The following is a 23,497-nucleotide window of genomic DNA, read 5'->3' as shown; positions in this document are numbered from 1 at the left end:
TGGTAGGGGAGGAAATGTAGTGTGAATAGGGAGGCAGGTAGATAAGGGAAGTGGGGACTGGAAAGCAACCCAAACTCAATATGTATGAAAGTGCTGTAAGGAAACCGGTTGGCACGTATGCTAATTTAATAAAATCTAATATATGACATTATATAATAGATTAATATTTAATAAATATAATATATGATATATAATATATATATTTAGCAAATAATAGAGCAAAGTGGGAGAAATTTTTAAAAAGTAAGTAATTCCATAGCACAAAGTAATCATGGAGATTACCTGATAATTGGGATGCTTGATAGAGTCATACTTACTGTTGCTACAAAATGAGGGAGGGAAGGGGGAGGGAGGAAAGGAAGAAGTACAACCTAGTAATTTCCTGGAGTTTGGGCATCGAGTTCAGGGTAAACACATTTGACAGAAGTTTAGAGGTAAAGAAAATCATGATGATGACTCTATGTAAACAGGGAATCCCTTCTGCTTGAGATAGGACCACCTTGTACTCCACAGGAGAGACAGAAGCCAACGCAGATCTGGCAGGTGCAGACAGACTTACTTTGCAGTCCATCCTGCAGAGCTTGCCCTCCTGGACAGTCAGGTCCCCGGGGGCCTGCAGGAAGTGAGGTCTGAAGAATCGCTCCTGAATGGGCTCCTTTTCATCTCCACTGTCCCTTGAGCGAGATCGAGGCCTGGAAATGAGGGATTCGACGGGCAGATAAATACAAACATGCATGGTAGTGATTTCCAGGAGACGGATGTCCTGGTCTGACTCCACCCCCCAAGTTTATAGGCCAAAAACAAGGCACACAAACCTTGTTTCATTTGCAAGTTTATGATCAGTTTAATAGTCTCCAATCAGCAGACTACTAAATACAAATCACAAAACAGAAATGGAGGAGTTTTTTTTTTTAAAGCTTATCTTAGAAGTAATAGCTGCTCTTGCTCGTTTTTTTTTATTATCGTATCTTTCCAAGTAGAAATTAATATTAACTTTTCACTGTGATTTTAATTTTGTAGCTAATTATAATTTCTTATTTTATAAAAATATAATGTATTTCTCATCAAAATTCCTTTTCATGTTCCTCAGGAAAACAAATTACATTCTTAGGCACATTTAATTTTTCATTATTTTGCATGCCTAAAGGCCTTATTTTCTGCTTTAAAAGAGGTGTGGACCTCTCAGACTTTGTATGCCTTGTTACCAGAGCAATAGCACTGAGAGTAATGGCAGGGGAGACGCGAGACACCAAGCAAGATGCTGAGTGCAAATGTCAGAAATCACTGGGAAGACTGAGTTTAAAAGCAGAGGGCCGGGCTGTAGCTCAGAGGAAGAGTGCTCAGACGCATGGGCCAGGCCCTAGGTTCAGTCTTCAGTACTAAAGAAAGACCAAAAAGAAAAAAACGACCCCATTTAACTAGAAAAAGAATAATGGAGCAAATAAGACTTTCAGCTACCTCAGGCTACAGCGATCAGCTGTTTCATACAGGTTAACTAGAGCTATAATGTGTGGCCACAGGCCTTGTGGAGCCACTGACACCTGGGAAAGTTTAGGTGAATTCTACTTACTGAAAAAAGGTAAAAGAGAAGGATGCAGAGTGATGGGCGTAAGCCTGACATGTGTGAATAGGCACAGCCAGAGGTCTGGGGGCTGGTACTGCCATGGGGAGCAGTGTGTGTGCTGCCCAGCCATTGTCAGAAGCTGGGGCTCCGTGGTAGTCACTGGGGGATCCCGGGCACCACTTTTTTGATGTTTACCTTATCTTTCCACCAAAGGTGTCTGCACTCGGAGCCTTTAACTTACAGTCAGGACTATTTCAGGATGCTGTGTGTGCAATTCAGCTAAGAATGAACACACGCTCACAGGCCAGCTGTCTCGCCATATTCCTTTTGAAATTCAAATGCATTATTAAGAAATGGCATCCAGTGCCTTCCTGCCGTGGCTGTTTCAGCATCTGTCATAGGCGAGGGGTGTAGACATTTGCTAGAGTACGTGGGATCTCAACGACAAATCTTACCCACAAGACTCAGGGTCTCACTGTGCTATGTTCTGAACGGAGCGATTGAAAATGCACTCTTACCAAACTAGCCGCTTTTAAGAATAATGGTAACAGCGCACGATTGTCAGCTCACACGGCTGTTGGCTCAGATTTGGTTTTGAACACTCATGTTCCATTTGTTGGTATTTTCATGTTCATGTGCCAGCGAAAGGTCCTGAATGTTGACTTTTACATATTTCATAAATTATGTCCTACTTAACAAACTAATGATCATCTCTGAATAGTTTTGGACACATAGCGGCAAATATTTGTTCCCTCCTATTTCTAAAGTGCAAAGGGGCGTGATAATGATGTCACACACTTCAAGTCTGTGTTCATTGCTATAAGGGTGGTAGCAATGGGTTTACGGTGATAAAGGAATGAGAAATGACCCACCCAGGACGCCCAGCAATGAGCATCTGAAATACCTTCTGGCATGAGGGTGGCCTGAGGGAGAGCGGGGACTGCGGCCTCGTTGGTTGACAGCCTGTACCATGAGCCGTCCTGTACAGCTGACACGACCCTGTTGGGGAGATCGATCGGAAGATATTATGCACTGTGCAAACCTGTTAGCCATCACACTAGCAAGTGTTATAGCTTATTTTCCCTAAGACTAATTATTTCATAGTCATGCAGCACTGGTAATTGAGCCCAAGTGCCCCAGCGAAACTATTTGCTGAAAGAATTCAGGTGACAACAATCTGTATTATTTAGGATAGCATTCAAAATGACACCACTCATCAACCTGCAAAATAAAGTTTTTCTAACACATGAAGCCAAATTGTAAAACTGAATGGTAGGATGTTTTTCTCTTGTGATGTTCTATTTTCATGGTCGAACCTCTCCTTATTGTGGCCAATTCTGAGATCAGAATTACATGATTTTAATTTTCTGTCAGGTCTTCTCAGTAACACATTCATGAACAGTTAGTGTTACTGCTTTGCCCAAGCCATGTATTAGGGATATCTGTATGCAGAAAATGAGCATCCTGTGAGAAGTGTGCACAGGACAAAGTGGGCATCACCACAATATGTCCTTGTGTCTGAAAATAAACATGTGCAATTTGAAATCCAGGATCAACCGAATACCCAGAACATGTTGGCCACATGATAGTGGATTAGCTAATCAAAAGTTGTATTTATCTCTCAAGTCTGTCAACTATAAACTTGACAAGTTGTACATAGACCTTAGGGTAGCCAGATGACAAGAATAAGTCACTAGATGTTACTCTGCAGTTTGCTTTCAGCTTTTCTCATCACTATTATTCACAGGGAGTTCCTCTCCCACTTTTCAGAATGAGCAGATTCCCTCTAACTTCTGATGCTGGTCACAAAAAAACAGCAAGAGAGGGAATAGGAGAAGCAGAACTGCCATTAATAATTAGGCTTCATGAATTCTAGCTTGACATGAACAAGAAACCCTTGTAGCGAGATGCCAGTATAGACAGGCAGTGCAGGTGTATGCTTTGAAGACTTGTGCTCCAGCTGAGAGTGGGCAGGGACAGGACAGGATATCATGGCAAGAAATTCACAGTAGGATTTAATGAAGGGCAGGAATCCAGTCAACCTGGGTCTCCAGTCTTTCCTATCATGACTTCCTTAGGGATGCAGCCACCCAGAAAAGGCAGATACACAGGATGTAATGCAGACCAGAGAAGAACTGGAATCACCACGGAGCAAGGGGTAGGGGGTGACAACAGCACAATGCAACGGTGTCCTTCTGCTAGATAAGCGGATGTCCGTAGCACTCAGGGATTGCTAGAGGCTGGGGCGGAGGTCAGCCTTAGGAGGGAGGGCCGTTTTCCCACTGGATTAGCTATATCTGAAGCCTAGGCTGCACACACGTTTTTACCATGGGCTCTTTGCAAACGCTTGAGAATCTCTACAGATTCTCAAGAATTCAGGCAGTTAGTTAATCTCATCAAAATCCTCTAAATCTGTGCTCACTCTGGAAAAATCTACCTGTGACTTGCTTAGGAGATTTCCCGCCATTAAATACCTTGCTAGCACTTTATCAGACGAACACTTAAGATCTAAGGTTCCCTTTGAGATCCAGAACAGGAAAGCTTGGATTTTCTATCCCCCCCCCCCCCCCCCCGACAGCTTCAGGTTCACTGACGTGGGACATGGCTTTTCTATATGTGTTGCTGATTCAGTGGTGGAATGCATGTAAATTAATACATCTTTCCTGTGGTGTGACGCCCAGGACACGTGAAAAGTTTGTGTGTCATTTATGTAGACAGACATTCATAGAGTGTAAATTACATTCACACCCTAACCTTGAAATGGGGAAGCCAATATGATTTCCTGAAAAAAATCATCTTAAGGTCAATTTGATTTCTGATTATCTTCTACAACTTTGGGCAAAATAAGGATACATAAATGTATACACATATGCATACTTCACAAAGACGCTGTAAGGATTAAATGTTAAATCTTTCTGCACATATAGTAATCTCCCCTTCTGCATATAAGTGGGAGGGCTTGGTCTTCACGAGGTAGGACTATGTTTGGTTACCTTGTTGTTATTGGCTAAATATACCGCTGTATGAGTGAGATGGGTCAGTGAGTAAGTTGACTGTTGCCAACCCAGCAACTGGCTTTGATCCCCAGGAGCCACATGCTGGGAGGAGAAACTGAATCCTACACGTCCTTTGAACTGTACACACACAGAGAGAGTCAGGAGGTAGTGTAATAAAGATATTGTAGCATGTTGCTGACCACTACAAGAGCACTTTAGAAAGCATCTAGACTTTTAACTTTTTCCTTTGAGAAACAAATGTAGAATTCAGTGACACCGCTGTGAAGATGCTGCCTGTGCACATCAGAGGAAAGTTCAGGCACGAGGCCTGAATATGTTATGAAGAGGCTTCTCAGGCAGAGCCAGCACCGAGTGATTTTAATCCTCTGGGTATCCCAACCTACCCCAGATGTCATCAAAATCGTGTGCAAGTGCACAGCCTTGTACTTGGCTTTAACGTTCACATTTACTTCATTAACCCATGGAATGATAATGCAAGAGAAGCAAAGCCTAAGCAAAGCCCAGAACAAGGCTGGATCCTAACATAAATGTAGCCATCACACTAGTTTTCTCTTATTCAACTCAGCTCTGTGGTCCGTCTATTTCAGGGAGGAAAAAAAAAAAATCCACTGAGTTTAAAGTTACAGCACAAACAAGAAGTTTGAATTTTTGAAGTGATTCTGTGTGAGGCATCCAGCTTGTAGAGGTTATTTGATGCCTCATCCCATGAGGGCAGTTATTTACGAGATATGAAAATAACATTTATGTTTCGTAGTTTATGAGCCTAACTCATGGCACACAAGCCTTTGTAAAAGCCTGCCACTTGTGTACATCATGCAATTGGAGGAAACATCAAACTACAAAACAGCCTTCCCAAACCTAAACGGGCCACAATGTAACTTAGCAACCCAACAAAACACAGCAAAACACTCATGTTTAGATTCAGCTGCATCTTAAAGACAGGATTAGAGTCTGAACCAAACTGTTTCTGTGATCTTCGAATTGGCAGTGTCTGGTGAAGTGCTGCACAATCATGCTGAGCTGTGTGAGTGCTCTGGTCCCTGATGAATTGCTTCAGCCATCTACACAGAGCCACCTGTGTAACGTGTAACACATGGCCCCGCTGGCACGGGCTTGGAGCTGTGTGTCAGTCCAGCCCAGGTGAATCTGGAGCTAACTAAGAATATCTGGCTTGTTTCGTATCCCCCAAAGATTCATCCAGGTGAAAAAGCATCCTGCTTTAAAATATCCTGTAGAACATCAGCATCTGTGCCTTGGATCTCACCTTCTTCCTTGCCTGCCTTCTGTAATTGTTTCCATGGCTCGGGGAAGCCCTGGTGTCTGTGTCTTTCTTCACTCTGAGCTTTTTTTATGCTGACCCTTTCCTGCTCCTCTTGGCCATCATGGAGGCTACAGACTGTGAGCTGTCTCTGTTTTAACCTCCAAATATTTTCAAAATTAAGAAAAAAAATACAGGAAACTAAAGGGCACCAGGGCAGTAGAGAGCTTTGCTGCAGTGTTCTGTCTGCCATACTTTGTGCTTCTGAGAATGAATGTTTCCTGAGAGGGTTCGCTTTCTGTTTTGATTTTCTATCCATGTCTACTTAAGAGCATTCTTTTAAATAGTTTAACATTCACAAATTACAAGAACATGGCAACAGTTCAATATGCATTGAGTCTATAAGGCTGTGGCTGGGTAATTACTTTTAACACTATGTATCTACAGCCACAGAAGGTTGAGTCTGCCAAAGAATAGGTAAAAAATGGCCAGTCACTTGTTCTGGGTTCAATGTCTCTTTTTCTTAACGTGTAGGAAACTTAATCCCATTATCTAGAAATGATTCACAAAACCTACATCTGGAATTTTTGGACGACACACCTGCTCCTAACAACTCAGGATGAATAAAAAGGTTTTCCTTTTGGAATTAAAATAAATCAGGAAACATGGTCAGAAACTTGGAACAGCAACAACTGCAAAAGCATCACCAACTCTCCAGTTCACTCACAGCGGTGCAGATGGGATGTACACACTGGCACAACCTGTTCCTTGATGTCCATGTGGGAGAGTTCCTCAGACTTCTTTCATGAGCCCCATCCCCTTGTGTGGTGCTGGAGATTGAACCTTGACCTATTACAAATGTGGGGTAAGGGTTCTACCTCTCACCTAGGTCCTGAGATCTTGCTTCCCCTTGTTTGTCTTCACTGACACGGAAAAGGAGTGCCTTGGATCCGACTCTTAATGAAAACACTGTATTCAGTTTAAGCCCTGGATCTGTAGGCAGTGTCTAAGTATGTGACTTAGAGTATATTGCTCCTCCTGGCCAACCCAGAGCATTCATTGCATCATGGCTTAAATCATGGGAGGAGTGTGAGGGCTGAGATTTTGGTTTGCTGATATCATCTGGTCTACTTCTACTGCCTCTGTATTTTCTCCCAAAGGGAGAACTGAAGAGGCTGATCTTGGGGGCTTAGCCTGGGGCTGATAAGGCAGAGGTAGAGGGGTTTAGAAGGAGGGAAGCAATTGTTCTTTCCAATTGTCCTTGGCTGTGGGCTTGCTGAGAGCAGGGCAGCTTCCCAGTTCATGTGTGGCCGGCAGCATCAGCTGTGTTGTGGGCGTTGGCCTGTCTCTAGCACACAGCTGTGGTGGTTGTGGCACAGCTGCGTGTGATGCCACACTCCTTTCCCACGGGGGTGATAAAGAGAACAGCAGGAGGTCAGAGGACCACACAGCGGCAGCGACTTTCTTACAGATTCCATCCCCGTTGACTTGCTCGCTCTCCCACAGTAACGTGGGGCGGACCTCTCAGAACCTACCATTGACAGCTAGGTTCCACAGGCTCTGCCAAGGGTCGGGGCTACAGTCTTACTATGGGGCAATCTGTGTCTATGAGTAATGGTAACAACTGGCATTTCTAGAAGGTGCACTATATGCCAAGTAAGCCAAGTGCTTTTTACATGTACTGTGTAAATCCTCGTGATAATTCTTCTTTTCCATCAGAGGAAAGAGAGAGGTGACTTGATTCCTGAGGGCCATAGGTAGCAGGCGGCAGAGCCAGCATGTGCTCGGAGCTGCCAGGGGCTCTTCTAAGACACCACTGTGTTGTGTCTTCTACTTTTCTCTTGCCTCCTCTTTTCCTAGGTTTATAACATGGAGGGCGTATGTGTGGTTTACACCCAGGAATTGGGTAAGATTATGTTTTTTTAACTGAGAAATGGTACTTATACGCATTTACGAGTGGAATGTAATATCACAGGTGTGCAGTATGTGCTGATCCAGTCTTTAGGGTCTCCCTTTAACTACTGACTGCAGTACAGTTTGTCAGGACAGTTTCTCTAAACAGATACACTGACCCTTGAGGCTGGCTGGTATCTTAAGCTCCGTGCTCTGCCTTCCCTTGTTTTCAGCTCTTCCGCGCACACACATATTTTGGAAGAAGGCTAGAAGCAGATTCAATTCCAGTTTCACATCTGCATTCTTTTGTTCTTTAATGGCTTATTCCACTAACAATTTCAAACACGCTAGAAAAACGCATCGAAATTAACAGCAGGAAGCAGTTCAGTTCTGGCCAGTACTTAGGAGAACCAAAACCCTGTAAACACTGTCAACCTTCCTAGAGGAAGAGCAGAAGAGAGAACCCAACAAAAGATTCTGGATTTTGTTGAGTTCTCCAGCATCTGTTTTTAAGCAGTCGGAAAACTGGCAGTTGAAATTTGTTAATAGTCAAGGAAATATACAGAAAACAAGAAAAAAGGGCACGTTCTACTTCTGTTTTCACTCACACCAAACAGGAACACAAGCATTAGGATGTAAATCTTATGCCTGTATGTGTGTGTGAGTTCACATGTGAGTGTCGGTGAACACGCACATGTGTGCACATAGAGGCCGGAGGCCATTCAGCATTAGCTGTCTTCCACACAAGCCCCAAAGCTCCGCCTATGTTTGCACTGCCAGCGGGATGCCGTCACAAGCCCGCTTGTCACGTGGGTGCTGGGGGTCTGAATTCCGGTCCTCATGCTCATGCGACAGGCCATCTGCTCTCTGGGCCATCACTGCATCCCCTTTCAATAACAGCTCTGATTCTGACTTTTTCAGGAAGGTGGTCATTAGTTACTAAGACACTTTCTGATGACAGACGGTGCTGTGTTCCTACATACTCTGATTATCTGGATAATTGATTTCCGTCTAATTTTGATAGTGCACACATATTTTTTTTTAAAGAAATTGGTATTTGGATAGGAAAAAGTCTTGTACAAACTTTCAAGTCTTCAAGTTTTGCTAAGACACCATTTTCTCTTACGTGAGGGTGAGCCAGGCCTAAGTCTGATTCACTGAGAGGTGACGCAAGACAGGGCACATTCATCATTATTATGACACCTAAAATATCTGCTAACAACATCTTTTAAAGTAATGAAACATGAAACGATACAAATGCATTACAATCTTAAAATGTGGCTTTCTTTGTGGGTTATATAATGAATTTATCAATTTTAGTTCCCCTCTTTTAAATATATGACTTATATACTTCTGTGGGCTTACAGAAATTAACTTATTACACACTGAGCTCTTAAGGTACAAAATAATCTCCTGTTCATTTTTTGTGTTCCTGTTCCCAGCATAGTGCTGTATGTGATACTCAGTGAGAAGGAATCTATCTATAGTTTGAGTTGAGAGTTTGATGTCTGGCCAATTATTAACTTCTAAGAAGACAACTGCCTTTCTGACCTTAAATCTATGGTCAATATAAGAAAAACCATTTTGATACAAATGAATTCTAAATTTATGCATAAACACCGTCAGTGAGTATACTGATAGCTTAAATTCTAGACCAAGATTTTCACTGATGTATTTTTTTAATATTTTATTTGTTTGTTTGGTTATTTAATCAGTTCTCTGTCTTCATGAAGAGGGCATCAGATCCCATTACAGATGGTTGTGAGCCACCATGAGGTTGCTGGGAACTGAACTTGGGACCTCTGGAAGAGCAGTCTGTGCTCTAACCACTGAGCCATATCTCTAGCTCCTTCACTGATGTTTTACATGCATTTCTTTTAAAGTAGTTTATATGTACATGCTACCATTAGTCTGTCTCTTGTTTCCCTTGTTTATTTTCTTGCATTTAACTCTATTGAAATTATACAGTTTATTTTTTCAAGCTTTGTCCTCCTCTACTGCAACTCCATAACTCTAAGAGGCGATCACATTAGATTTGCATAAGGAATATATACATATTGACAGTATTTGCATAAGGAATGTATGTCTATACCAGGATCATTCCTATAGGAATTCTTGATGGAAGAAATACTTGCAAAGCCATGAAATTTTGTATCATTGACAGAGATGGATACAAGATGTGGAAAATAGTTCCATGGGTTTAAAAAAAAAAAAAAAGTGCAACTTCACCTTTTAATTCAGCAGCTCCTATGCCTAATCAAAGGCCTAAAACCCTAGACATAGAGCCCAGCCCTCCATGTGTTCTCACCTGAGGGTTAGCAGCCATGATTGTGTAATTCCCATCATCATCTAGGGTAGAGGCCGTGGTCTGGAGAGAGCAGGTCCCATCAAGGTCTCTCTGAATGGTGTAGTGGTCACTCTTTGGAGAGATCTGCTTCCCATCTTTAAACCAATAGATCTGTGGAAGAACACACGGATGAAGCCTGTACCCGTATCCTGACCGTTTAGACAGATAATAGTGCCCCGTCTGCAGAGGGCACTGTTAAAATGCCAAACCAGGCATCTTCTCAGGAGACTGAGCAGCAAATTCCATTTCATCTTAGTTTTTAAAAGTCACGTGTGTAGGTTTGTACGTGTCCAGGTGCACGCATATGCACTTGTGGAAGCCAGAAGAGGGCCATCAGCTCTCCTGGACCTGGAGTTGTCTGTGAGCCACCTGATGTGGGCGCTGAGAACCAAACCCAGGCCCCCAAAGAACAGTCAGTGCTCCTAACTGCTGGGCCATCTCTCCAGTTTAATTTTGTTTAATAAATGTGTGCATAAAAATATATATCTTTTTGCTCTTTGAAAGTGTCATTCACATTCTTATTATTTAGATGAAGCAACGTGTGTATATTTAACTATATACTACTGTCAGTGATTAGCTCTATGCAGTGGCATTATATGCATTTTTTCTTTCTTTTATGTATTGAAAATTAAAATGTATTACTTGTAAGATAAAGGTGTAAAGCTTGCTTTATAGAACAAAAAAGTCTCTAATCTTTTTCTGGTGACTTGTGATAAAAAACAAACAAACAACCAAACAGTACCAGGGAGGGAGGCAGCACACACAAGTCAGTCTCAGCTGGAAGGCCACTGTTGTAATTCTAGGTCAAGATGCATATGATCAATGTTTATGATAACAACTCTTCCCACTATATTAGAAAGAACACAGTGTAGCTGAAAGGCACAACAATTTTTAAATATATAGGTTGGACTGACAGAAAACTATATTTAAAATAGTTAGGTAAAAATAAATCTTGATCAAATAAAAGAAAAAAATTTTGAGACAAGGTCTCACTATGTAACGCTGGCTTGCCTGGAACTCACTCTGTAGAGCCCGCCTTGATTTCACAGTGGTCCACCTGCCTCTGCTTCCTGAGTGCTGGGCTTAAAGGTGTGTGCCAATATACCCCCAGCTACAAATAAAAGACTTAATAGTTATCATATCTCCTTCCCTCCCCTTTAACACAACCACCTGTGCACAGATGTGAGATGATTCATGGTTGTCCGTGAACTACACAGCTGGAAGATAGGCAGGTCATACCACGAGCCAGAGCAGTGCTCACTGAGATGCACCCACAGCCTCCAGACTCGCCATTAGCACCCCCTTTCAAAACCACATCATTTTCCTCTTGTAACCAAAAAAGAAAAAAAAAATGGTGACTGATTCCTGACAGACATTAGTCCCTTATGTTTAAAAATGACTACTTTAAAGTAGATATATGTGAAATCTGAGAATACACACTGACATTCTAACCCAACTCTGTCAAGGTATTTGCATTTGAAAATTCTATTTAAAAGCTTTGTTTTAGGGCTGGTGAGCTGGTGCTTTTCATCTCTAGAACCCATGCAGTAAGAGAGAATGGACTCCCGTGAGTTGTCCTCTGAGCCCCAAACATGTGCTGTGCCAAGTGTGTCCCCCAAACATGGAAAACCTTTTTCTAAAGTTGCAAATATTACAGGGTAATGAGATGATTACAGTAGTAAAGGGGTGTGTAACTAGGTGACAGAACCAGCTGGAGGGGGGAAGGGGTGGGGAAGGCAGGTGAGAGGGGAATGCACAAGAGCAGACATAATGACAGGTATGTAGGAGAATGCCATGATGAAACACACTGCTGAGTATCTTCACCTAAATATTAATGAAAAACCTTCCATCCATTTCCTTCCTTTAGGAAAAGACTGGACATACTTAGTCCTGAATATTAAACTTTTATTGCAATAGTTTTTCTAACTTCTCCTCTTCTCCTTGAGACAGGGTCTCACTATGTAGCCCTGGCTGTCTTGGAACTCACTACATAGATCTGGCTGGCCCTGACCTCAGAGAGATCTGCCTGCATCTGCTCCTGAATGCCGGGATTAAGGGCATATGCCACCACACCCAGCTTTCTTTCTTCCCTCCTTGATGATGATGGTGATGATGATTACTGTGTATTGGGGTTTTGCCTGCACATATATCTGTGTGAGGTTGTCAGGTCTTGGAGTTACAGACAGTTGTGTGCTGCCATGCGGGTCCTGTGCAAAAGCTGTCATTTGCCCTTGACCGCTGAGCCATCTCTCTAGCCCCCATACCTGGCCTTTTAACTCCTATTTTTTTAAGTTGGTTCCAAGTTATAAAAACTATATTATGCTGTGGTTACCAGAATTGTTACTTTCAGCTTCTCTAAAATTAAATTATTTAAGACATCACCCCTCCTAACCATGCATTTTTAGTGATTTGATTATTTCTGATGAAGCAAAGGTGCAATCGGAGGAATTCTTCCTTGTTCATTGCTTTTCTGTTTTTTGTTACAGCCATGTTTAAACAGTGATTTTTCATTATGTACTTATTGCTTACCTTTGGCTTCGGGTTCCCAGCTACTCGACATGTGAAAGTCACGGGCATCCCCTCAAAGATCTTATAATGTCTCAGCTTCATCTCAAAGAAGGGCGCTGCTGCATTTCCCACGGGCGCCTCTGCGTCCTGCTCCTCATCCCCCGACTCATCCACAGGCGAGCGCTCCAGCCTGTACTCTATCTCACTGATCAGCCTCTGCTCACAGCTGGACACTCTGTACTCCTAGGCCAGACACAGAGGGACCATGTCAGCATCTCCTGGGATACGGCCCCCTCACTAACCAAACACGGGAAGGTGGGGCATTTTTACAGCGAACCATGAGCTGGGCTCACAGGAGCTTTCATAAGAAAGCAGAAAACATCTGGAATTGAGTTTGTGTGGTATTTAGAGTCACCTTCAAGACCTATTCCCAAAAATAAAACAAAAAACCCATAAATAAATAAACAACCAAACACCCACAGAAGTGAAGGCTATCTATCCTAAACTCCGAAGAAAAAAGCACACTGGTCTCTTCTATAGGGTAAAAAGTGATGTGGGTGGGTGGCACGCCCCTCAGGAGGCTACTGGTATAAGGGGCGAGCAGCTGCCATGGCACACGGAATTTCCTCAAGTGAACAAGGGGAACCATTTTACCTAGGGGCTCCTTCCTAAGGCTGAAGCTATCAAGAGGAGCTCATCTCCTAAGCAAAAGCAAGACTGACAGGACAGCCACAACCTCATTTGAAAACAAAAGCAACACCAATACTCTATTGACACATGTCAGTATTTGGGGTGGGGCCTGCAGTTTCCTGCCTGCAGATTACCGTGTGCACAAGCCAGCCCATCATCGCATATTCCCTGGGTGATATTAAGCAGGAGACCTTTTCGTTGTTTTGATAGGATCTTGCTGTGTAGCCGAGGCTGGCCTCAAGCTCCGCCATCCTGCTGCTTCATCTTTCTGAATGCTGAGATTACAGGTGTGTGTTGCCACGCTGGCTTAAGAGACTACTTTAATTATGTTTTTTTCTTTAAAAAGTTACCGAACCCGAAAAATGTTTATTGGGTTGAGGAAAGGAACACAACAGTCTGAATAAAATTACAAAACCATACACCACAAACAGTTTTGTTCCATTTATCACCCCACTCCCGGAAGGGAAGTTTGCTGTATTTACTCATGCTAGAATTAAACTCAAGTATGTAGATAAATGATAAAAAAGGATATTCTGTAGCAAATAGGTTCATTGGATACTCTATGATATCATCTGGTAGCAACATGAAAAGTTGACACCAGCCACAGTATTTATAATTACCACATGGCAGTAAAGACAGACATACAGACACAAAAGGAAGCACAGAAGGTAGGTACAGTGGGAGACTGGACAGAGGAGAGGGGTAGAGCTTAACCTTTTGACCATCCAGAGGACCCCCTACAGAAGCCCGAGGAGCCCCAACATCCTGTAATGGCAGAAAACAAGAAGTGAGAACATAGCGAGATTTCTAGTTTCCTTTGAATGAATGTGTGTGGTGGCATACTGAGCACAGTGAAGCTTCCAGACTGAAGGAAGCCTCCAGGACAGGAGAAGGAGGGAGACTTCCTTGGAATCAAAGGCTTGCTTTAAAGCTTTTTGGGCCTCTTTCGCTCATTCGGTTTTCATTAGGGACTACATCTACAAACTCTAACAGGGAATGATAGAACTATAAAGCAGATTATACCAGACCCACAAATAATCTTTTTTAAGTAGCACTGGGCATGAGATAGCCCCTTAGATCTGTTGGTTAGTGTTTTATGATCACCTATGTGAAAGAGGGCAGAGGCTCCCCTTTCTAGTTTTAGCTGACATTTAAGAACATTATGGGGCATTTATTAGCTTACTTCAGAGAGTGTGGATGAAAAGTGGTCTTTCCATATAAAACCATTTGCGTTAAAGCACAGGACAGTTTGAAAAACACAAAGATACCAGAAAGAAAAGACATGCCGCTCAATACCAGATCAATATCAGTAATATCAAGTAGTTATTGGGAGGCTCCAACAATCACTCAGCAGTGAGCACCTCCTATGACGTTGATGGGACAGCAGTCTCCTTTTCCGTGACTTGCCCGCTACTTGCCACAAAGTTGATCGCAAGAACAGAGTCCATGAGACGTGTGGGGAGAGTGGGCAGAGTGCTGATTATTTCTCAGGAAGCTCAGAGCAATGCGGTACCTGATTGGCTGCTGTTTCTTCTGGCTCCTGGATGTTGAAGACATTTGCACTGTCAGCCCCGAGCAGGCGGCGAGCCATTCTTTCCTCATATGTTAGCCTCTGCACAAAATAAGTCACAGAAATACACAAATGAGGGCAATCACAATTATGCATTTGCTTATGGAAAAGGAATAAAAACATAAAATAGGTTTGGACATTTTTCTGTAACTAGTCTCTCTTGAGCTTCATAGCTCTAGCCTAAAGAGTCTGTTTCTTTTCCCGGCTTCCTTTACTTTGTCTTTTCTCTCCTGTTCCTGCTCCATGTAGTCTAATCCAATGTTGGGAGATGAGATAAGGAATCCTGGCAGCTACTACTTGATAGGATGCAGATCCAAGGGAATGATAAATTACAAGGCTGAGACCACAGAGGATAGCTGTACTGCCCTTATCTTTAGCAAAAAACCCAGAGGAAAAAGGACGTTTTATAACAGCAGAGGAAGGCTTAAAGGAGATGTTCTTTTCAAAGGCTTTCACAGGCTTCAGAACATGCATGTCGGTTTCAGCCAGTGGCAGAAAGAGAGCTGCTCAATAGGGCAGCAAGTGGAGCACGGAGAGGAAAGGCAGGTGTCACTGGCAGAAACAATCTTGTCAGTCAGTTAGCGCCACATGTGACACGCAGACTACGCTCGATCAACATGAGCACATGGGAGTTTGAGGTCAGCTTCACCTCTAAGAACAGTGTCTCGGCTGCGGTGTGGTGTAAGCAACCTGAGGCAAATTGAATCCACAAAGAAATGGCTGAAGTAAGGACAAGTCTGTGCCAAAGGCAGCATCGGCATCCTCATTCCCAGATGCACACTGCTTGCCCATGGAAGGAAAACCATGCTCTTGTGGCCACCAGCAGATGGCTGGTACCATTCTGCCGGGCCGTCCCCATGAGTGGCATGCCAGCAGCTTTGTTGTCTGCTGACATGATTCTTGTATGCGAGTCCCATGTGCCTTAGAATTATTGGTCTGGGAGGAACTTTTAGAATCCACAAATACCTTTAGGGTCATTTTCAAACAAGGGATCAATTAGAAATAAGCACTAATTAGTAGGGAAGACTCTAAAAAATATGAAAGTATAAACTTTATTTTGGACAAAACGTCAAACTTCTAAATGTCAACACAAACACTATTTGACATTCTCTAATCAGATAAATATGTTGGATGAATTTACAGTTTCCAGTAATTGCTAGTTCTCATCCCAGCTGAAAGTGGGAAGTGAAACAGTTCAAATGCCAGATAGCCCTAAGGTTGAGATTATTTCATTTGCTGAAGAAATGGCAGGGGACAAGAAGAGGATGTTTGAATGATTCGGTCCAGTGTGATTATGCAAAGTGGTTTTATCAAGCTTTCTGACATGAGGGAGTTTAATTTTCTAATGAGGTTTTAGATCCTTGCTCTCTTAAAAGTCTTCCTAATGTTCTGCTGGAGAATTTTAGTGGCAAGCCTGCGCCTCATAGGCAGCAACAGTGGTGGACACCTACCCCTTCACAAGCTGCCCCTGCTCCCCTCAGAAGCCAGCCTCACTTCTCAGTTTGGTTTCTATGCCACTGTGCTATGTGGAAATACAAGCCCTTGTCCACAGAAGCCAAAGTAAGTAACCGAATATTATGTAATGACACAAAAAAACTCAAAAAAAAAAAAAAAAGAAACTTCAGTTTTCTTGTCCTAAAAACTATTAAATGTCGGATTGATGAAACTGATTATAAATGTTTACTTATTGCAAAACAGATAAATATGGATCATGTATACATAAATGAGTTATAAAATATAAACAAGCCAAATAAGTATGCATATCAATGATATGGTTGAATTGTAGCTTACAGAAGTTTTATTTTTAATCCAAGAGAACCCTCACCCATAAGAAATATTTAAAGAAAAAAGTTTGTGCTGGAGGGAGTTGGAGAGATGCCCTCGCCTGGCTAGGAAAAAACATTCCCATAGGCATCTGTTTAATCTTCTGAAGGCTTTTGTTGACAGGACCAGGGAAAGCATCCATGCTGTGTGCAATCACTGGCAGGTAGGGTTGGGAGCAGGAGTAGGGTTTCGGGGGTGGGGACACTTCCTTCTTGTGCAGAGCCTCAGGACCCAATGAAATAACCTCTCAAAGTTCAGCAGAAGCTTAATCTTTCTTAAGAGCCCTTAATCATTAAAATCAGCACCTACTCCTCCTCTGTTCTCCAACTTTCCAATTAAACAGGGCTCATCCACATTTCTTTTCAATGTTTCATGATTTAAAAAAATTCCAGAAAACTAAAGTGGTTTTTTTTTTGTTGTTGTTGTTGTTGTTGTTCTGAAAAGGCATCTGAGATGGTTTTATTCAGAGGCTCCTTCAGCTGAAGGGCCAAGCTTACTTTTCTGGTATTTCATGATAAAGCCAGAAAAGACTCCCCTATGTTCGGGCTACCTGATTTGCTACCTCTCCCTGCCCTTTTTGAAAACTCTTAAGATGATAAGAAAAGAGTAAGCAAACTAACCAACACAGTTATGGAATATTGAGGTAGTGGATGAACCATCTATTTCTCATCAGATTGATGGATATAATCGATAACCATAAGTAGTTTTGTTGTCAAGTATAGTAGCATTGCTTTAAAACGAGGGACAGGATGGTGGGACAGGGATAGTCGTGAGGTGATGGGACAGTGTCTACTCAGTCAGAGAGGACAGAATTCAACCTTGGTAGTGATTTTACTAGTACAGGTTTCTCTAGATGAAAGACTTTCATTCCAGTTCACTGCTTCTGGGTACCAGCTATCCCAGACTGTCTTCCTGTTTCCTCTCAAGGAGCCACCTAACTAGGATGGAATCTCTGTGGACCATTTATAGCAGCATCATTAATCATTTGCTGTGGTTTCAACTTTAGTTGCTGCCATTACTGCTTCCTTTTCTCTCCTACTCACTAAGAGGGATGCTGAGATAAAGAGATAATGAAACAATCTGGTGGGCAAGGCTTATGAATGTGAGCCTCAATGAACCAGGGGGAGAGATCTGGGCAGTGGGGAGCTAGGGTTCTAAGTCTCAGCCCCTTTTCCATCAGTACCGGCTGGCCATTGTTCAGAAGGTCCTCCTTGAAGCGAAGTTTCCGTTCCAGGTCTTGAATGACAGCATCCTTCGTGCCTTGAATCTCCTCATCAGAGGCTATTCTAGCAGTCCGACTGGTCTTCTTTGGAAATCCCCTGTGCAACAAAACCAGAAGGCAGTACAGTCAACTGCTAGATGAATATGCAAGTCCAAGACCGCATTCAAGTTCAACAAAGAGAGAGGACAACGTAGCAAGACGCTGTTCATAGTTTATCTTTTAATGCACCTACGTTCCAGCATATAAAGAAAACCATGAAAGGTGCTTTTGGGAGTTCAGGAAACACTAAAAGGAACCAGTTCCTGGAGAAGGTTCAGATACCCAAGAGGAAACATCTTTAGTGGCTAGGTAAATGTCCCAGACAGGGAAGGCCCGTGTTTTAATCCTAGGGAGTAGTAATATGAAGTAATAAAGTGATGTGGCTTGCTATCAGGCTTAACCAGCCTCAGCCTTGATCTTGGACAAGTTTCTTAACGTTGCTTATTGCTTATATAAAATAAATAAAAATGAATGCAATGTGTGAATGTTAAACAGGACAAATTTCTCTCATGACTTTTAAAATTCTCTGGTCCTTCAGTATTCAGTGACAAGAATTGCCTCATTGTAAGCAGTACAGGAGTAGCACCGTTTGTCAGAAATACTCGGGGCCAAGATCTAGGGATGTAGCCCAGATGGTAGAGTGCTTGCCTAGCATGCACAAAACCTTGGGTTCTATACTGAGCACAGGGATAAAACTGGCTGTGTAATGCCTGTCATCCCAGCACTCAGGAGGTGGAGGCAAAAGGGGCAGGAGTTCAGTCATTCTCGGCTACAGAGCAAGTTCAAACCCTTCCTGGACAGTACAGTTCTCTGTCCAGAAAAAGTGAAAATCCTTCATGTGCCCTTTTAAAATCCCATATAACATAAGAGATATTCTACATAGAATTCTTAGTGTGCCTGCATTTTGAGGATGACCTATCACAGGAAAATAGGTACAGGGTTTTCCACTTCCTGTAGCTTGTGAATGCTCAACAGTGTGCATTTGGTAGGGTTTCAGAAATTGGATTTTTATATTAAGGATTTTCTACTTAAATTACATTTGCTACATCCCCTCCTGTCTCCGCGAATCCTATTTGACTAGTGTATGCCTGCGTTATAAGATCTTTGGGGTGGTTTTACAGAAGGGTGCTATGGCCAGCTTTGCATGTCTTACTATGGCTGATAAGCCTTAAATATGAATTCTTACAGTAGGTCACATTATAAGCAACACAGCAGGATCATTCTTTCACAGGGCTGCAGCAATTCCTGTGCTGTGCACCAGAGGGCACCAATGCTGTGTGCTGGGTAGGTGTGGGACATTGCTGCTGTCTAAGCAAACTGCTTCCTAGTTCTCTTTCTCTTCTGTCATCACCTCAGTGGGTAGAAATCAATGAGAGATGGAACACTATGTAAAGGGAAAATGAATGACCCATCCCTACCTACCCTATTCAACATGGTTGAAATTTGAGGTTTAAACAAACAAGCAAGCTATCAAGACACAGAAGAATGCATATCGTACTTCCAGGTATAACAAGGCTAAAGCTAAAGTCTGGTGCTAGGGGCAGAAGCTCTCTGAATGTATGGACCAAGGAGTCACTATGACCCCAAGGAGCGGACCTGCAACATCATTCTAAACCTGATTCAGTAGAGGCAGAAACTCCGGGCTGAAGCCCAGCAGTCTTTATTTAATAACTTCCCTGGGTGATTCTGATCCAGGAGAAGGATGGATAAACAGGCTCAGCAAAACATACACATGTGGGCAAACTATAAAAAGAAGAGAATTATCGACTCAGAAATTCAGGGTAGTGGGTAGCTCGGGGGCCAGTTAGTGTACGCAGCTGGTAAAAGGTGATTTAAGGATTTCAAAGGTACAAGAAATGGATGTTCATGTTTACTACCAATACACTATTAATACGTATAAATTATATACCTTGTAATAGTAATAAAAAGCATACTGCACATGCGTCAGGGCGTCACCACCTAACATCATTATTTACTATGATAAGAAGTAATGGGCTTGCCAACTTCTGATTTCTTATTGTTCTGATAAGCCTTGCGGGGAGCGGGGGAATAAACCTGAAGCACGCAAGCAGAAAAATGTGAGGACCCTGTCACAGCTCCTTCCCTACACTCATCATGATGTCAGGTACCCTGGAGGCTGTGCACCTAGTCTTCCCAGCAGACATCCTCCTCCATGGTCCACGCGTCTCTGATTCCTTCTTGAATGTTCCTGATTCTGCTGGGTGTCTATCCTGAATTTTTAGAGAGGCCATCTCCTACCCCGGTGCAGGAGCTTAGAGAGGCCCTGATGCTAGTTCTCAGCCAATCTGAGGTGTTTTTTGTTTTTTGTTTTTTTTCTCCCTTCTAAGTATTAGCTATTTTAGTAAAGGTAGGTGACATGCCTGGGCCACTGAGAGGTGAGTGATGGCGGTGGTATGAGGAGGTCGTGTGCCCCCATCTCCAAAAGAAGACATAAAGGGAGGAAGGGCCCTCTTCCTTCTCTTGTAGCAATACACTGTCCCATCCTAGTCTTGTTTTGTAAGTCAGTAAATCTTGTGTATTTCATCTGCTTGTAACCGAGTCTTTTGCTATTTGCCTAGGAAAATATCCTATCTAATAAAACCTGTGTTTCCAGGTCCATCTAGTCCAGGCAAATTTGCCCCTGCACACTAGAGTTAAACATTAAATAATGTTTAAAATAAATACTGTGGCAGCTTTAACTTTGGTTCTACTCACTGAGAAGTCATCTTGAGATTTAGGGAGAGGGGAAGAGGCAGAACACAGGGAGCAAACTTGTTTTAGGAAATGAATTATGCATTAGCAATAATTAATAATTAAGCAAATGAATTATGATTTAGAATTTCGTTTTTAGTACCATGAAGTCACTAACAAAAATCCTCATAGTTTTCTAGGTTTCCTATACAGACTTTTTTCTGGTTATGTCATCACCTGAATGTCTCCTTGTAAAGATGTACCTAAATGTATCCCAGTGATAATATACCTTGTTTGTATCCTTCATGCATCCATCATACTGATTATTTGTATTTTGAAATGGTCTCTTTCCCACCATGGCTGCTTTTGTTCATTCAGAGCACACCCAGATGTTTCTGTAATGAGTGAATATATGTGTTTCTACCTTCACTTCTCTCTTTTTCTCCTTTCCCTCCTTGGTCAAGAACATGTGTGCCACACCATCTGAAATCAGATGACGCGTGAAAAGCTAAGCTCAGGACAAATAAATATTGCACAATTTTGGAAGAGAACTTTGTGCTGCTTTTGCCACAGCCTGAGAAACAGAACAGCTAGCTTCTGAGGTAACCTGGAAGACAAAACTGAGGACAGCTAAAGTCTTGTACATGAATCGTACACGCATGTGATTTCCCGCTGTTACTCAGCCTAAGCAGCATAGCCAAGTTGCACAACTGTGGATGAGCAGCCTCTGATAACAGAAGGAATCTGTGTTGCAGGCCAGCTACACTAAGAGCACAAATAAGAACCAAAGGCAAAAGAAGGTGGGCAAAAGAAGGTGAATGTCAAGAACAGAGCAGACCATCTAAATGAAGGAGGCAGAGAGTTGGTGTTTATAGACAGTTTCATTGTCTGGGGCAGGTAGCACCTGTTGTTACTAGAGTGGAAAGCATTTCCCGGTACACTTGACTCTTTTTGAGGTACTTAGGATAGCTGCTCTGGAATATTTCACCGAGAAGTCATTGTCCTAAGGTGGTCTCTGCCGCTCAAGTATTTATCGTTTCAATAGTATAAGACTACCCTTGGCCCAAATAAAAACCCTTCCCATTCTACATTATTTTTAACTAGTCAAATGTAGAAAGCCAACAAGATTATCAGTATTATGCAGCAGGGAATGGCATCTTATGCCTGACTCCAAGTACTTAGGAGGCAAAGGCAGGAGGATCACCAATTCCAGGCCAGCCTAGGCCATATATCCAGACCCTGTCTCAATCGACAACCAAACAAGCAAGATAAGCAGTACTGGAAGGAAATGCACATGATTTCTCTTTTGCTCCTAGTTTTAAGACATTGTTCTTCACTAACAGAATTGAAAGAACTCACATGGTATCAGTTTGGAACAATCACTACTCTAACAAGAGTCAATCAGCTGGAAGAGCAGTTTAATCAGCTAATTCCACAAACAATTACTAAGCATTTGGCAAGGCAGAGTGGTAGGTTAACCGACTAATGCAAAATTCTTTTCGTTCTAGAGAAACAAACAAACAAAGAAAAAAAAATACAGTTGGTTTGTAAGCTCTCATTCCTGGGTGACATCATGAAAATCTACACACTAGATATTTCATGTATAAAAATGAGGAAAAACAGCTTTGTCTTCATAGCCTCTCTTTCCACTGTCTTACAGGAGGAGGATGAGCCAAGAGGAACAAAATGGATGAGGAGAAGGGTTTTAAAAGAATCAGTTTTCTGGAATGTACAAATCACCCATAATGACTGACTGCCTTTTCAGAGCTCCACTCTGTTCTAGATGAGAGGGATGCAATACTGATGAAAATAATGTCCCACCGTCTATAAAATCATATTCTACAGTGGAGGTGACTGAGACAGGAGAGAAAAAGAATGAAGGGAAGGACATTCTGTGGGCGCAGTAAGTGCCACGTAGTGTCAGATATGTAAATAAATGGCTTACATTAGCATAGTCATGTGACATACTAGCCGAGGGCGTAAAGGACATGAAGTTACTACCTGTATATGGAGATCTGGGTAGGTAGTGTATAGACCCTCTGGTCAGAATGCATAGTCACTGTGAACCATGAGGGACGAGATAGCAAAGACATCATTTCTCACACATAGTTTAATTTGGAACCTTTAAAAAATGGCTGGGGAGGTGAATATCACAGAAATAATTAAGAAAATATCTTAGAAAAGCAAGTTAAAACCTGCAGGTGGGGTTTAGAGTAACATGGAAGTAACATTGATCTCTAACAGGGTTAGAGATCAAAACGGAGCTTTTGAGTACAGGAGACATAGGGAAAGGAAAGCTTTTGAATACTCTCCCGAGGTTGGAAGTGACAGGGTGTGGGCTTGCTTCTTTACGTGGACCGCCTCTGACAACGGAAAAGGAGCCAGCTCATTAGGAAGTAAGAAGGCAGCTGCCTACAAAGGGTGTTGTTCCTTTTGGGGATATGCTTATTCAAAGAAAACTGCACTCAAACTAGACCTTTTCATAATAATCCCCACCCAGAGGCAAACCTGAGCCAGTAAACAGCTTGGAACAGGTCTCCCACTCTACTTCCGTGTATACACTAGGTCCAACTGTGCAAAGAACACCACAGAGCTGTTTATCCTGGCTTTGACAGTACTTTACTTGCCATTTTGAATAGTATCCATGTGGTTGGGGCAAAAGCAGTTTGAGCATGAACAGAAGCACCTGGAAGGCAAAATCTTCCAGGTTAGGTCACCACCGAATGCTTCCCCCTTGATACACTTCTCCAGGTCAGTTCTAGTGGACAGGACAGAAACAGCTCTGCAGAGTACAACAGCTGGAGTGCAGGCCTGGCTTTCCAGCTGCTCTAAGTAGAGTGGCCTGAGGGTCACTCAGTTCCACAACCATTTCAG

General features: G+C 42.6%; 1 protein-coding gene across 1 annotated transcript in view; it reads right to left on the bottom strand.

The window, feature by feature from the left end:
* Palld (palladin, cytoskeletal associated protein) overlaps positions 1–23,497 on the bottom strand; it is a 373,952-nt gene that overhangs the window by 12,530 nt on the left and 337,925 nt on the right. The window contains exons 10-16 of the mRNA XM_055597882.1: positions 17,855–17,990; positions 14,791–14,889; positions 13,992–14,042; positions 12,609–12,830; positions 10,041–10,190; positions 2,469–2,563; positions 560–692 (exon numbers count right to left, since the gene is read on the bottom strand). Of these exons, the coding sequence (XP_055453857.1) occupies positions 560–692; positions 2,469–2,563; positions 10,041–10,190; positions 12,609–12,830; positions 13,992–14,042; positions 14,791–14,889; positions 17,855–17,990 (886 nt within the window). The remainder of the gene's footprint in view (positions 1–559; positions 693–2,468; positions 2,564–10,040; positions 10,191–12,608; positions 12,831–13,991; positions 14,043–14,790; positions 14,890–17,854; positions 17,991–23,497) is intronic.

Source organism: Psammomys obesus, unplaced genomic scaffold, assembly GCF_907164565.1.
Source record: "Psammomys obesus unplaced genomic scaffold, mPsaObe1.curated_primary_1811, whole genome shotgun sequence".
Classification (NCBI taxonomy): Eukaryota; Metazoa; Chordata; class Mammalia; order Rodentia; family Muridae; genus Psammomys; species Psammomys obesus.
Note: the sequence above shows the minus strand (reverse complement) of the source record. Positions and strands in the feature narration are given on the sequence as shown.